The sequence below is a fragment of the Ruditapes philippinarum genome, unplaced genomic scaffold (assembly GCF_026571515.1).
Source record: "Ruditapes philippinarum isolate M1 unplaced genomic scaffold, ASM2657151v2 ctg7397_1_1_1_1, whole genome shotgun sequence".
Classification (NCBI taxonomy): Eukaryota; Metazoa; Mollusca; class Bivalvia; order Venerida; family Veneridae; genus Ruditapes; species Ruditapes philippinarum.
This window is the reverse complement of record NW_026860436.1, coordinates 1-16099: the sequence shown is the minus strand read 5'-3', so window position 1 is coordinate 16099 and position 16099 is coordinate 1. Positions and strand designations below refer to the sequence as shown.

The following is a 16099-nucleotide window of genomic DNA, read 5'->3' as shown; positions in this document are numbered from 1 at the left end:
CAATGTACAAACTTTCAATTTCTCTACTGTAACATCAAAGTCAATTGAAAAACATCTAAAATCAGTAAACCCAAAGAAAGCAACAGGATATGATAATATATCATCCAGAATACTGAAATGCTCAGCAAACATAATTTGTAAACCTATATCCAAGAAAGTTAATAATATGATCAACAAAAATTTATTTCCAGAGTTTAAAACTGGCTCAAGTCACTCCAGTTTTTAAGAAAGACGATCTTTTTATTATGAAAAATCATAGACCTGTTAGTATATTACCATCAATGAGAAAATTATAAATGAACAATTAAGCAACCATTTTGAAAAAATATTTCATAATTATCTAGCCCCTTTCAGATCAGGATACGGATGTCAGACAACTCTTTTGCGTCTGGTTGTGGGCTGGAAGATGTCGTTAGATGTGGCAGCAATCCTAATGGACCTGTCCAAGGCTTTTGACTATCTACCACATGATCTTACAGTCCAAAAGTTAGAGGCATATATGGGTTGTCTGAAAATGCATGTGCTCTAGTTTCAAACTATCTATCTACCAGAAAACAAACAGTTGAAATAGGAGAATGTCATAGCACTTGGCTTGAAACAATTAAGCCTCTAGGCTCTATTCTTGGACCTTTGATCTTCAACATCTTCATGAATGATATATTTTCACTTTATAGATAAGTCCATCATCTACAATTATGCAGATGACAATACTCTAGCCTTGTCCAACTTAAAAATAGACATACTGAAAAATACATTAGAAAATGAAAGCAATATACTTATTAACTGGTTTAACATAAATAAAATGCAAGCTAACCCTGACAAGTTTCAAGCCATAGCTGTTGGGAAAATCACAAATGAACACTTAAAAGAATTTCAAATTGATAATGTAACAATAAAATGTGAAGATTTTGTAAAACTGCTTGGGGTAGACATAGACTTTTTACTTATTTTGATATACAGGTCACCAGAATCTGTAAAAAAAGCTGCCAATCAATTAAATGAGCTTTTAAGAATTAGAAATTTTTTTTAATTCAGAATGTCTAATTCTTATTTACAATTCTTTTATCAGATCTAATTTTAACTAATGCCCCTTAGTTTGGCATTTTTGCTCTAAAACAAACACAGAAAAGCTTGAAAAACTCCAGCATAGAGTTCTAAGAATAGTAATTAATGATTTTAATTCTTCATATGGCACACTATTAAAAAAGTAAATATGCCTACTTTACATTTATCAAGAATTAAAACTATAGCCAAAGAAGTGTTTAAATGCCTGTATGGAAAAATCACCACCATATATAAATGATTTAATTCAATTTAAAAATTCCAATTATTCTTTTAGGTATCAAAAAAGGGGAAATGTTTCAAGGGTCAAAACAGTAACATACGGTAAAAATTCTTTTCGGTTTGAAGGCGCCCAGATATGGAACAGTCTCCCTAATGACATCCGCAAGGTTGAAAACTACAAAGAGTTTGGGAAACTGATCCAGGTCTGGAGTGGCCCAGGTTGTAAATGTGCTGTATGTGTCTGTAAATTTGCTATGTGTTGTTTTTACTGTTGTTTTTTTTTTCTTAGTTTTCTATTTAAGTAAAATGCTTAGACTGCATGTTTGTTTGTTTGCTTTGTTTTTGTGTATCCCTTTTTAGTTTGCTATGATGCTTTGATTATATGCTGTATGTTAATTTTCCTTTAAACCCTGTTTTTCATGCTGGTTGTATCTTTGCTGTATGATTTGTATGTTTTGTTCTAATTTAAACTCCTTATTTTCCCTTCAATTAGGCTGTGCATGCAACTTAATTTTAGTTAACTTTGTTTGTTACCCTTTACGTGCTTTATCTTTTTTCTTTTTCATGTTGTTTTAGTTCTATCATAACAATTTATGTACTTTTTTTAAGTAAGTCAATTTATTTATTTATTTTTATTTTCAGTAAATTTCAACTATGTATAAATTCTAGATGTTAACTAATAACTATTACTATTTTATTAATTTTATATTTTTATTATAATTATATTTATTTATTTCACATTGCTACATGTATATATCATACTTAAATTGTCAGCTCATGATTCTATACTACAGTCATTTATTACTTTTAAACTGTTAGTACCTTTAATACAATATGTACTGTGCACGTCATCATATTTTGCTTTAATTTGTCATCTTATTGTATAGTTCTTCTTAACCTTGCTACTTTTATTTCATGCCTAAAGTTGCTACTAGTTTTATATGTTTTTACTTTTCAGATCTGTTATATGTTAGTAAATATGTTTTATGTCTTTGTTATTGTCGGTAAATAGCTTATTAGCTAATGTTTCTTGTAATATGTAAACCGACTTAAAATAAAGTTTCTTGTATCTTGTTACTAGGTACGTATATTAAAATATAAGCCCAGCTGCTTGTTACTGACGCAGTTAGGGCTGTTTTTGCTTGTGTTGACCACTTTTTGGTAATTTTCGTGGATTGTAAGTGCCAATTGCAATATGTAAATTACTTCATTTGTGCACCTCACATTATTTTCTTTTAAATACGTTTCCAAAATTTTCATGAAAATTATCATACTGCGTGCTGCTTAAATTAAGCTTGATTTAGTACAGTATAGCCTGAGCAGTCATTAACCGGCTACCGTAAAGATAGCTTAAACTTTCGCGGAATATTCAAAATGGCGTCGGCAAGGTAAATAGAAATTACAAAAAATAAGATTTGTATGCTTCCTCTTTAGTTTATTGTCAATACAAACCCTAAAAGTGTTTAAAAATAGCAAATATTTAATGCTTATCCGTTATTTTAATTGTTATCATACAGCATATTCAGATGGCATTGGTATCAAATTATTTTAATTTGTCGTGATATGTTTCAACATGTTTTAACAAATTTAAGCTGAAGTATTTAATTCGGACTGTTAGAACCCTGGACATTTATTTAACTTAATTGACAATAGTTTTTGTTTCATCAACAAAAGGGTAATATATTCCTGTTACTTGCGAAATAAAGCTACTCTCCCTCACAAAACTGTTCTAAAAATAAAATTGACATAGGTTATATCGATGTTTTGTTTACAAATAAAAGTTTATTAAATATGCATACAAGTAAAATTTGCAGTTTCCATGAGATAACTGTGACCTAATAGTTTCACTTGCAACAGATACTATTATCACACCCATTAATATGTAGCAAGTGGGACAGCTTGATGCAGGTAGAACTTGGCGCGATACAGTAGCTCAAGGTGGCGTGATAGCTCAGTTGGTTAAACCACTGATTGTCACTCATGTGGTCCCGGGTTTGATTCTGGGTAACACCTTTGGGATTTTTTGAGAAATACTTTCAGTGTTTCCAACCTAACAGGAGGTGTACTGGTGAGAAATCCAGGTAATCCTCGCATGTATCAGTGCTATATACTGGGCATTTAAAAGAACCAAGGGGTCTATTCAGTAAGAGCTAGGGACTGGTTCCTGGATTCTCTTGTATCTCTTAGCTTTCTCTTAAGTGACAAGTCTAGAGTCATGTCTTCATCCCGTGAGGATTTTGACATTAATGGAAAATAGATAAATAGAGACTTCAGGCTATATCCTGGAATAGATCCGGGGGGTCTAAACCAGGAGTATATTACTATATATAACTTATCAAGGATTCATTCCGTTTTCTTTATTATCTACAAGTTTTACTCCAAAAAATACATAGGGTCTAAACAGGAGACTGCCTGATTTTCCATGTCTTGATGATATATTGTACATCAATCAATTGCAGAATAAACAACTTACCAAGTGCACAATTCTACGGGCAGCCACCAACTGATCATCTTGCAACCAGTTTACTGGTGTGTTTATAATTTAAGTCAGTATTTACAAAATAAAACAGTGAAACGGTTTAAAATACAGTATAAAGATTGCAGATGCTTTGCTTAGATCTATCTTTGTTTTTCGTCAGACAAAACATGTATTAATCATCTAGTTCTGTATAAATGTACAAGCCTGTGGTTAGATTTTTTTCTTTTGATAACAATTAATTCATAAATGCTCAAACTACAATGTGTGGGATAGTAGCTTTAACATTAAACTATACTTTACAGCAATATACCTGAAAGAATCTCTGATTTAAAAAACTTCGAGTTGTGACTCTTTCTTGTCACTTGTAATCAGACATGGGGCGATTACTTGACAATTGTAATTGATTAAATTATGATTATTTGTCAAAATGCTTGATTAAATTAAATTACTGATTACTTTATTTTGACATTGTAATTGATTAAATTACTGATTACTGACAGGAGTAATCAGATTACATTTATGATTACTGATTACATTTACATAAGTTAAGAAATGCAATGGTTCAACACTATCGTTTTATTGAACATTTCAATACAACAAATGTACAAAAAAATAATCCAGCTTAGTTTTACAGTAATTAATTCAGTCTACATACATGTATGTACATGTGTTGCCTCCTACAAAAACAGCAGGCATATTTCCTGCCATGCTTGCGTATTTCTTTCTTTTCGCTATGATGAAAATCTTTTTGTACTTTTTGCTTCTACATGGACTTAACAATACCAAAATGTAAATATCTCACTTTTGTCAGTAATTGCAGCTTATACTTGCTCTTTACTGAACCTGTAAAGTCTTCTCAATAAGTGATAATATACCTATCCAGGCCATTGTTATAATTTCACAGCTAAATTTAAGTGGTATAATTGTAACTGGGTCAATCTGTCAGTGATCTTTTCATCACCTTATTAAAACACAGGTGTCATCAAATCTGACCTGGGTGACTGCATTTAATTCACCTACACTACCTAAGACAATTTTTTAACCTTTATATGTATGTTTGTTCAGCAATTTTTTTTTAGCTTAACAGGTATTGTAATCATATATGTAATCATTGTGATTACTGATTAATTGGTCATGTAATTGATTAAATTATGATTAAATTACAGGAAAAAAATTATGATTACCGATTACTGTGATTACTCAAAAAAGTGTAATCGATTAAATTAAATTAAATTACTGATTACGATTACCCCATGTCTGCTTGTAATCATGAGTATAATTTGTAAAAGCATGTTTAGAATGAATTTAACAATTTGATATGTACCCTTATTGGAAGATTTTTTTTCTTCCTCAAATTTGCATTCAGGCAAATATTGCCGGAGCTTTACAATGCTGTGTTTCAATTCTTCAATTGGAAAGCAGTGCGCATTTGAAGAAACATTTACACTTCAATAAATTTACATATAGACATATGAATACAAATCTGTTCTGTTTATATGTCAAAAATTTTATAGCTAATTGTACAATTTAAATCAATTTGTGTTTACTTTATTTAGTCCTGGTTGCAGTAGAAAATCTTCTCCAAGCAATTCCCCAAGGAGAAGTAAAGGGGACAGAATGAATACTTCATCTAGGTCTAAAAGTCATAGGGAACCAGATGCAGATCAACCATTACCAAACATTAATGAGAGATTAGGTAATTAAAGACATCATTACATGCAATTTTGTAGTTACTTTTAATTGTTTTATGTCAAATTATTATGAGGAGGACAAGTGAATTGTCCAAGAACCATAAATCACTTAAAAGTTAAATATGTAATTTTAGTGTTATTGCCAAGATAATGCCAGTTCTAGTTTTGAATTTTTGTATATTTGTCATTTTTACAAAGTACATTCCTTGCATATCTAATACTATTAAATTCAGTGGAAGAAAATAGAAAACAAAAGTGGATGGCTGACTGTCATTCTTATATATAACATACCATCTTTGTTCCTGTGATAGGTATTACAGAAATGGAAGATATATTGATTATGGCTAAATGTTTTAAACTAAAAAAAATCATTTTCAGAATAACCAAGTACTTGATAGGAGTACTTGATAGAAAGAATGACCGAATACTCGAGTACAGGAATTAGTACTTGTTGCCATGCCTAATAGATATGAACTGTCTACTATTTTTTATGATTACTGTATTTTGTCATTCATGGCCTTATATGTAATAATAACTCTTTGGTTTTGTTTGAAGGTCACCTGAGACCGTCACGAGAGTTGTTAGAATATTACAGAAAGAAGATAGCCGAGTATGATGAGGAACATGAGGGCCTTGTTTCAAAGCTGGAAGAATACAAAGTCACTTATGAAGAACAGGTTTACAATCCAAGCAGTAGACTATAAATTGACCTCTAACCTGTTGAAGTTGTGTAATGAATTGCCCAGTTTTAAATTTGGAACGATCAAAGTGTTTAAAAGATTTGAATATCAAAATTGAATTTGTTTGCAACCAAAAGTTAAGAACCTTGTCAGACAATATTGCAGATTTGCTTGGCTCTACAGTGTTTTTTTTTCACCAAAATATTCGGCGAAATTCGGCCCCATTCCCCCCTCAAAATAGTATGTTTCCCCCCCCCCCCTCAAAGCCTAAATACATGGGTGAAAGTTTTCATGATTATTCCTGAAGTTCAGGATTTTCAATCTCCTGAAAGCCTCCTGTTTCCTATGTAAAACTAAAGAAAAGCTGCTAAATTCAGGATTTTTAAAATTTCCAACTTTCACCCATGTAAATTTCCCCCTTTTAGGCCACAGGGACCCAGCACAGTGTTGGGATAGTGTAAAAAAGTAATTCTAAAAAAAATATATACCTTATATATAATATATAGACTATATATTATATATAAGGTATATATTTTTTATGCCACCGCAGCATCTGCGATGCGGTGGCATATAGCGATTCACCTGTGTGTTTGTTTGTGTGTGTGTGTGTGTGTTATATAGATTATATAGTGAACTTAAAAAATCTTCTTGTGAAAAACCACTAGTCCAATTTCAACCAAACTTGGCAGGATTGTTCCTTGGGTGAAGGCCTTACAAAGTTGTTCAAAGAATTTCATTCAATGCAGAATTCTGGTTGCCATGGCAACCAGAAGGAATTATAAGAATAAATTTAAAAAATCTTCTTGTAAAGACCCAAAAGGCCTAGAGCTTAGATATTTTGCATAAGGCATTGTCTGGTAGATCTCTACCAAGATTGTTCAAATTATATCCCTGAGGTCCAAATCGGCCCCGCCCCGGGGGTCATTGATTTTCACTATATGTACATATAGTAAAAACTTAAAATACCTTCTTGTCTGAAGGTACCAGGCTTAGAGGTTTGATATTTGGTATGTGTTAGTAACTATAGGTACTCTACCAAAGTTGTTCAAATTTTGCCTCTAGTGTCAAAATTAGCCCTGCCCCGGGGGTCATAGGTTTTTCTCATATGTATATAGTAAAAACTTAAAAAATCATCTTCTCTAAATTGACAAAAGCTAGAGGTTAGATATTTTGCGTGAAACATTGTGTAGTGAACCTCTAGCAAGATTGAACAAATTATATCCCTGGGTCAAAATTGGCCCCACCCCCAGGGGTCATTGATTTTCACTATGTACATATAGTAAAAAAATTAAAAAAACTTATTGTCTGAAGGTACAAGGCTTAGAGCTTTGATATTTGGTATATGATATCATCTATAGGTACTCTACCAAAGTTGTTCAAATTTTGCCTCTAGTGTCAAAACTAGCCCTGCCCCAGGGTCATAGGTTTTCCTTACATGTATATAGTAAAAACTTTAAAAAATCACCTTCTCGAATTGACAAAGGCTAGATTTTGCAGTAAACATTGTGTAGTGAACCTTTAGCACGATTATTCAAATTAAAGCCCTTGGGTCAAAACAAAAAAAATGTGTTCCTACATTACTATTTTAGTGTTGTATTTATGCGGTGGCATAGCATTTTTTACAAATGCAATCTTGTTTTAGAATTACTTTTTTACACTATCCCAACACTGTGCTGGGTCCCTGTGTTTTAGGCAGCCAGAATTGCCTGAATAAATATTTTTTTTTTTTTGCAATAATTGCCCGAAAAAATTTTTTATTTATGATGAAAGTTTTACTTTTAGCAAGGTTTTAAATTTCTTCCCCATGGGTGGGGGGAGCTACCCCCGGCGCCCCAACAATTTTAACATCGCGATCAATTTTAGATCCGATATTAAGAAAAAGGACTTTTTAAATTTGGGTTTTGGCAAGAGTTCTCCCTTTTTCCCCCGAAAGAAACAACATAAAATAATAAAAAAATAAAATTCCCCCTCCTAGCTTTTTCCCCCCTCCGGGGGACCGTTCCCCCTTCCCCAAAAAGTGAAAAAAAAAACTGCTCTAACTGGGGGCAAAAACAAACAAAAAGGGAAACATTCTCTTAAACAGGGAATTGCTTACAAAATTTTCCGAATGAAGAGCCAAATTTTCATTCAGCAAAAAATGGCGGGTTTTATTGTCATATGGATTATAATATGATGAATTTCCACCTTAAAAGAACTTGAAACAAAACAGTATCAACATTATTAAATGTTTGTCTTTCACTCAGACAATTCTTTATATTTATTATACAAATGTTTAAAGCTGCACACCTCCAGATGAGCATAAATATTTCAAGAAAATCAAACTTGAGAAAAATGTACTAAGATTTCAAGAAAAGTAAAAAGATTCAAGATTCAAGTAATAATTTGCATATTTTGTGTGATTAATAATTGATATTGTAGTATTTATTACTATATTTCTACTGCATTGCTAAATCATTAAGTGGTATTTTAGCATATTTTTACCTCTTTTCGTAATTTTCATGGAAAGTAAGTGCCTTTTGCATTGTGTAAATTACTTTATTTGTTCACTTCACAATTTTTACTTTTAAATATATATTCAAAATTTTCATGAAAATTAGCATGAATCTGGAGGCATGCTGCTTCAATTTCAGAAGTGATGGTAACAATTGATTACATAGTATTTATATTTATGATTACAGCATAAAATGCAGTGGGAGTTGCGCCAGCGTGAGAAGAGATTGTAGAGCTGCAGAAAGCACTCAGTGACATGCAGATATATCTGTTCCAGGGAGCGTGAACATGTCTTACGATTATATGCTGAAAAACGATAGATTAAAGGTTTGCATATTTTTAGCTCGACTATTCGATAAGAATAAGTAGAGCTATTGTTGTCACCCGAGCGTCGGCGTTGGTGTCCCGCTCGGCGTAACCACTTATGTTAAAGTTTTTGTAATAGTTCAAATATTTTCAAAGTCCATTGACATATGGCTTTGAAACTTGGCACACTTGTTTCACCATCATGACTCCTACCTGTAGACAGGAGGAGGTAACTGTATCAAGCATTTTGACAGAATTATGCCCTTTTTTCGACTTAGAATTTACGTTAAAGTTTTTGTAATAGTTTAAATATTTTCAAAGTCCATTGACATATGGCTTTGAAACTTGGCACACTTGTTCACCATCATGACCCCAACCTGTAGACAGGAGGAGGTAACTGTATCAAGCATTTTGACAGAATTATGCCCCTTTTTCGACTTAGAATTTACATTAAAGTTTTTGTAATAGTTCAAATATTTTCAAAGTCCATTGACATATGGCTTTGAAACTTTGCACACTTGTTCACCATCATGACCCCAACCTGTAGACAGGAGGAGGTAACTGTATCAAGCATTTTGACAGAATTATGCCCCTTTTTCAACTTAGAATTTACGTTAAAGTTTTTGTAATAGTTCAAATATTTTCAAAGTCCATTGACATATGGCTTTGAAACTTTGCACACTTGTTCACCATCATGACCCCAACCTGTAGACAGGAGGAGGTAACTGTATCTATAATTTTGACAGAATTATGCCCCTTTTTCGACTTAGAATTTACGTTAAAGTTTTTGTAATAGTTCAAATTATTTTCAAAGTCCATTGACATATGGCTTTGAAACTTTGCACACTTGTTCACCATCATGACCCCGACCTGTAAACAGCTCGACTATTCGATAAGAATAAGTAGAGCTATTTGTTGTCACCCGAGCGTCGGCGTTGGTGTCCGCGTCGGCGTAACCACTTATGTTAAAGTTTTTGTAATAGTTCAAATATTTTCAAAGTCCATTTGACATTATGGCTTTGAAACTTGGCACACTTGTTCACCATCATGACCCCTACCTGTAGACAGGAGGAGGTAACTGTATCAAGCATTTTGACAGAATTATGCCCCTTTTCGACTTAGAATTTACGTTAAAGTTTTTGTAATAGTTTAAATATTTTCAAAGTCCATTGACATATGGCTTTGAAACTTGGCACACTTGTTCACCATCATGACCCCAACCTGTAGACAGGAGGAGGTAACTGTATCAAGCATTTTGACAGAATTATGCCCCTTTTTCGACTTAGAATTTACGTTAAAGTTTTTGTAATACCTCAAATATTTTCTAAGTCCATAGACATATGGCTTTGAAACTTTGCACACTTGTTCACCATCATGACCCCAACCTGTAGACAGGAGGAGGTAACTGTATCAAGCATTTTGACAGAATTATGCCCCTTTTTCAACTTAGAATTTACGTTAAAGTTTTGTAATAGTTCAAATATTTTCAAAGTCCATTGACATATGGCTTTGAAACTTTGCACACTTGTTCACCATCATGACCCCAACCTGTAGACAGGAGGAGGTAACTCTATCAAGCATTTTGACAGAATTATGCCCCTTTTTCGACTTAGAATTTACGTTAAAGTTTTTGTAATAGTTCAAATATTTTCAAAGTCCATTGACATATGGCTTTGAAACTTTGCACACTTGTTCACCATCATGACCCCGACCTGTAAACAGGAGGAGGTAACTGTATCAAGCATTTTGACAGAATTATGCCCCTTTTTCGACTTAGAATTTACGTTAAAGTTTTTGTAATAGTTCAAATATTTTCAAAGTCCATTGACATATGGCTTTGAAACTTTGCACACTTGTTCACCATCATTACCCCGACCTGTAAACAGGAGGAGGTAATTGTATCAAGCATTTTTTTTTACTATCAAGCACTAAGAATAGTCGAGCGTTGCTGTCCTACCGACAGCTCTTGTTTATATTATAATTGTTTTAGTTGTGTTAGGTATTTTTACTGATATTTATTGCCATGCTGATGCCTGCAAGGAAGGTTTCTAAGGTCTTCCTCCTCCGTTAAAGCTGGAATATCACCATATGACTACGATGTTGGTGTTACTTTAAACCTAACACAAAGAAAAATACTTTATGACTTTGGTAGTCTGTCTATTTTTAACCAGGTTTTCCGAAGGAAAAAACTGGTTATTAGATTGAGGTATGTCGGCGGGCGGCGGGACGGACGGGCGGGCGGGCGGGCGGAAACAATTTCTTCTGTGCGCAACTCCTCCTACATTTCTCAACGGATTTTGACCAAACTTTCACAGAAGCTTTGTCATCAAGTGCCCTGGCGCATATTGTCGGGGTTTTTGCGATTAGATAATATTTGACCTAATTATGGCCCTTTGTTTTTTTTTCCTTATATAAAATATATAGTGAACAATTTCTTCTGTGCGCAACTTCTCCTACATTTCTCAACGGATTTTGACCAAACTTTCTCAGAAACTTTGTCATCAAGTGCCCTGACACATATTGCCAGGGTTTTGCGATTGGTATATATTTGACCTAATTATGGCCCTTTTGTTTTTTTCCTTATATAGAATATATAGTGAACAATTTCTTCTGTGCGCAACTCCTCCTACATTTCTCAACGGATTTTGACCAAACTTTCACAGAAGCTTTGTCATCAAGTGCCCTGGCGCATATTGCCAGGGTTTTGCGATTAGATAATATTTGACCTAATTATGGCCCTTTGTTTTTTTCCTTATATAAAATATATAGTGAACAATTTCTTCTGTGCGCAACTCCTCCTACATTTCTCAACGGATTTTGACCAAACTTTCTCAGAAGCTTTGTCATCAAGTGCCCTGACACATATTGCCAGGGTTTTGCGATTGGTATATATTTGACCTAATTATGGCCCTTTGTTTTTTTTCCTTATATAGAATATATAGTGAACAATTTCTTCTGTGCGCAACTCCTCATACATTTCTCAACGAATTTTGACCAAACTTTCTTAGAAGCTTTGTTATCAAGTGCCTGGCACATATTGTCGGGGTTTTGTGATTGGATAATATTTGACCGAATTATGGCCCTTTGTATATTTTTTCCTTATACAGAATATATCGTGAACAATTTCTACAGTGCTCAACTTCTCCTACATTTCTCAATGGATTTTGACCAAACTTTCACAGAAGCTTTGTCATCAAGTGCCCTGGCGCTCACTAAATTCCCATGTTTCTTCCAAGACATCATTCAAGTATTTTTTTAAAATTGTGAACATACTTTTCTTGATATCGCACAAAACACCACACGCCAATATTGTTGACAAAAGAAAATGACAAGAGACACAAAAATGCAAAAATTAAGCAAAAATAAAGTACTGTTTACCTTTCTAAAACATTTGGGAAAAAAAGGCAAATAGACAACATAAAATTTCTCAATCATTTTTGTTTGAGGAATATTAAAAAAGCCATAATTCCTCCTAAAAGTTCAATTAAAAACAAATGCCCCTTCATGACAAAGCTTCTGTGAAATATTTTGCTGAAAACCTGGTTGCATCGCATTGCGATGTTCCTTGTGTTGGATTTTTGCACAAGTTTACAGTCATTTACCAGCTGACAGTTACCTAATTAGTGGATAAAGAAAATATATAGAGGATATTGAATGAGTGTAGGTTCAGTGCTGAATTAATTGAATTAGTGAATAGAATTAGAATACAAATTATGCAAGCCTCTGGCAAGCATAATATTATTTGATTCAACTAGTCCAATAAATTTACTTATGAACCTACAAAAATATTTCTAAATAATTTTATCACATGCCTCTTTTTTCATTGAAGCATCTTTAATGTTATGCTAACATTAAAGCTAGCACACTTTTATGCTATGTTCAATGTTAGTGACATGTCAAAATATATGCACGGCTGTGCCATACCATTTTTACAGAGTCATAAAAGCTGCATGGTATGTGAAAAAAAGAGAATTTATTAACATTTTTCACATGTTTAGATACTTCAATTGAGAAAACACATAAAAATGTATCAGACTGGAGCAATTTTTACTATACAAGCAGTTAAATGCTACTGTAAGATACACTAATGAGATCAATATTTTTAGATTCGTGAACTTGAAGACAAGAAAAAGATTCAGCAGTTATTGGCACTAAGTGGCACTCCAGATCATGAAATCACATATTTCCACAAGGAGCCACCAGCTAAAGCTGTCGTGGAGCAGAAAGCGCCCAAACGACCACAAAGTGCCAATCTACAAAACAAAAGTGAGTTACTCATTCACTGCACATCTTTTTCAAAAAAGAAATCATGATAATCAGATTTCTTTTCATGCTTTAGAAACAAATGTTTCATTCTTTAGAAGGGAAAACATGAGTTTTATAATGTTTGATTAATGGTTTTAGAGCATATTAAATACTTATCCCCTGAAGAAAGCAGAGCTGCATGTGAAGTGATTTGTCATAAAAGTAGCAACATTTGTATATTAGTCGTATTTTGACTTCCATATAAAAATTTCTCCATATATTAACCCTCCTTCACTTTTCTAATTGCACAAAGGCAATGAAAACAGAAGTTGGTTAAACTTCCCTGGGAGAATAATGTCATGATTTAAGAAGAGGTTAATAAACCTGTTGTTTCAAGAAAAAAACATTGTGTAACCAATGAGCGTTGTATATGGATTTATTTGTTTTCTATAATTGAAGTTGTTTATACAATGCAATATATTTCTAAAATCGGTTTAAAAGTAAGTTGAGAGAGAGAGAGAGAAAAACTATGAACAGACAAAAATTTTGATTTCAGAAGATGGTAAGAAACAGACGCAGGGATCGACAAAGAGTTCTGTAGCTTTGTCAGCAGACGACAAATATCACCATGACAACCAGGCATTGACTTTACAAGTAGAATCACTCCAGTCACAAATACAAGAACAGGCTAAACTGGCTAAAGAACAGGTTGGATTTTAATAATTTATAACTTTATTAGTGTGATCAGGTGCTTTCCTGGTAACTTAATGTAAAATGTTCACATGGCATGCGGTATATTGAATGAAGCAGTCCAGTTAGGTTGTGGCTGGTTAGCTGTTTTTGATTGCCAGCTTGTTGGTCTGAAATAATGGACATAAGTTTAGTACAATTTCAGGATGGACAATTAAAATGTGCTTCATTTATTTGAATTTTAAATATTAAATTAGAAAAAGTATTCAAATAAGCAGTTTAAAGGTTTTTTTATGATTATATTATTTATTATTTTGAAATTTATTCTGAAATGAATCGGTTTAGATATTTTCTATTGCCAATGCTGTGAGTTTCTTTTATCATTAGAAGAAAATATCTAAGTAAGTAATTCTTCAATATGTGAACAAAAAAAATAGGGGAAATTTGAAAGAAATAGGTTTTAATACGAAATGTGATATTGACATCTCTGTTGATATGATTTGTAATTAGCCACTGCACCTAACAGTGAATCCAATGAATACACTTTTATGGATAATGAACAATTTGTTCATTATCCATAAAAGTCTATTCATTGGATTCACTGTTAGGTGCAGTGGCTAAGTGGTTTAAGGTGTCAGCCGCAGTACGGAAAGATTATTGGTTCAACCCTTACACAAGACACAACCATGTTTTCCTTATTTATCACAGTTCACCAGTGCCACTTGTTATTTCTAGGAACGTACTCAAAGTGATTAATCTATGTTGCTAAACTTGCTTAGTTTGTTAGCTCACCTGTCACAAAGTGACAGGGTGAGCTTTTGTGATCACTTTTCGTCCGGCGTCCGTCCGTCCGTCGTCCGTCCGTAAACTTTTGCTTTAAATGACATCTTCTCATAAACCACTGAGCCAATTTCATCCAAACTTCACAGGAATGTTCCTTTGGTGGTCACCTTTAAAAATTGTTCAAAGAATTTAATTCCATGCAGAACTCTGGTTGCCATGGCAACCGAAAGAAAAAACTTTAAATATCTTCTTTTAAACAACCCTAAGAGCTAGAGCTTAGATATTTGGCATGAAACATCTTCTAGTGAGTGTCTACCAAGTTTGTTCAAATAAAAGCCCTGGGGTCAAAATTGGCCCCGCCCCAGGGGGTCATTGATTTTCCCTATATGCATATAGTAAAAACTTAAAAAATCTTCTTTTAAAGAATCCAAAGAGCTAGAGCTAAGATATTTGGCATGAAACATCTTCTAGTGAGTGTCTACCAAGTTTGTTCAAATAAAAGCCCTGGGTCAAAATTGGCCCCGCCCCGGGGGTCATTGATTTTCCCTATATGCATATAGTAAAAACTTAAAAAATCTTCTTTTAAAGAACCGTAAGAGTTAGAGCTTAGATATTTGGCATGAAACATCTTCTAGTGAGTGTCTACCAAGTTTGTTCAAATAAAAGCCTTGGGGTCAAAATTGACCCCGCCCCGGGGGTCATTGATTTTCCCTATATGCATATAGTAAAAACTTAAAAAATCTTCTTTTAAAGAACCGTAAGAGCTAGAGCTAAGATATTAAGCATGAAACATCTTCTAGTGAGTGTCTACCAAGTTTGTTCAAATAAAAGCCCTGGGGTTAAAATTGGCCCCGCCCCGGAGGGTCATTGATTTTCCCTATATGCATATAGTAAAAACTTAAAAAATTTCTTTAAATGAACCATAAGAGCTAGAGCTTAGATATTTGGCATGAAACATCTTCTAGTGAATGTCTACCAAGTTTGTTCAAATAAAAGCCCTGGGGTCAAAATTGACCCCGCCCCAGGGGGTCATAGATTTTCCCTATATGCATATTGTAAAAACTTAAAAGATCTTCTTTTAAAGAACCCAAAGAGCTAGAGCTAAGATATTTAGCATGAAACATCTTCTAATGAGTGTCTACCAAGTTTGTTCAAATAAAAGCCCTGGGGTCAAAATTGGCCCCACCCCAAAAACTTAAAAAATCTTCTTTTAAAGAACTCAAAGAGCTAGAGCTAAGATATTTAGTATGAAACATGTTCTAATGGGTGTCTACCAAGTATGTTCAAATAAAAGCCCCGGGGGTCAAAACTGGCCCCGCCCGGGGGGGGGGTCATTGATTTTCCTTATAAGTGTGATAGCAAAAACTTAAAAAATATTCTTTTAAAAAAAAACCCAAATAGCTAGAGTTTAGATATTAAGCATGAAACATCTTTAAGTAAATATCTACAAA

At 33.5% G+C, this 16099-nt stretch overlaps 1 protein-coding gene across 1 annotated transcript; it reads left to right on the top strand.

The window, feature by feature from the left end:
• Positions 1 to 2575: 2575 nt before the first annotated feature.
• On the top strand, positions 2576 to 13879 carry LOC132760074 (coiled-coil domain-containing protein 77-like). The gene is made up of 6 exons (XM_060751967.1): positions 2576 to 2672; positions 5320 to 5459; positions 6010 to 6131; positions 8813 to 8951; positions 13037 to 13196; positions 13732 to 13879. The coding sequence occupies exons 1-4, from the start codon at positions 2659 to 2661 to the stop codon at positions 8855 to 8857; spliced, it is 321 nt and encodes a 106-aa protein (XP_060607950.1). The 5' UTR covers positions 2576 to 2658; the 3' UTR covers positions 8858 to 8951; positions 13037 to 13196; positions 13732 to 13879.
• The last annotated feature ends 2220 nt before the right edge of the window (positions 13880 to 16099 follow it).

Coding starts and splice junctions, on each gene's coding strand:
- LOC132760074 (XM_060751967.1), top strand. Junction 5,460..6,009: donor AAACATTAATGAGAGATTAG/GTAATTAAAGAC, acceptor TTTTGTTTGAAG/GTCACCTGAGACCGTCACGA. Junction 6,132..8,812: donor AAGTCACTTATGAAGAACAG/GTTTACAATCCA, acceptor TTATGATTACAG/CATAAAATGCAGTGGGAGTT.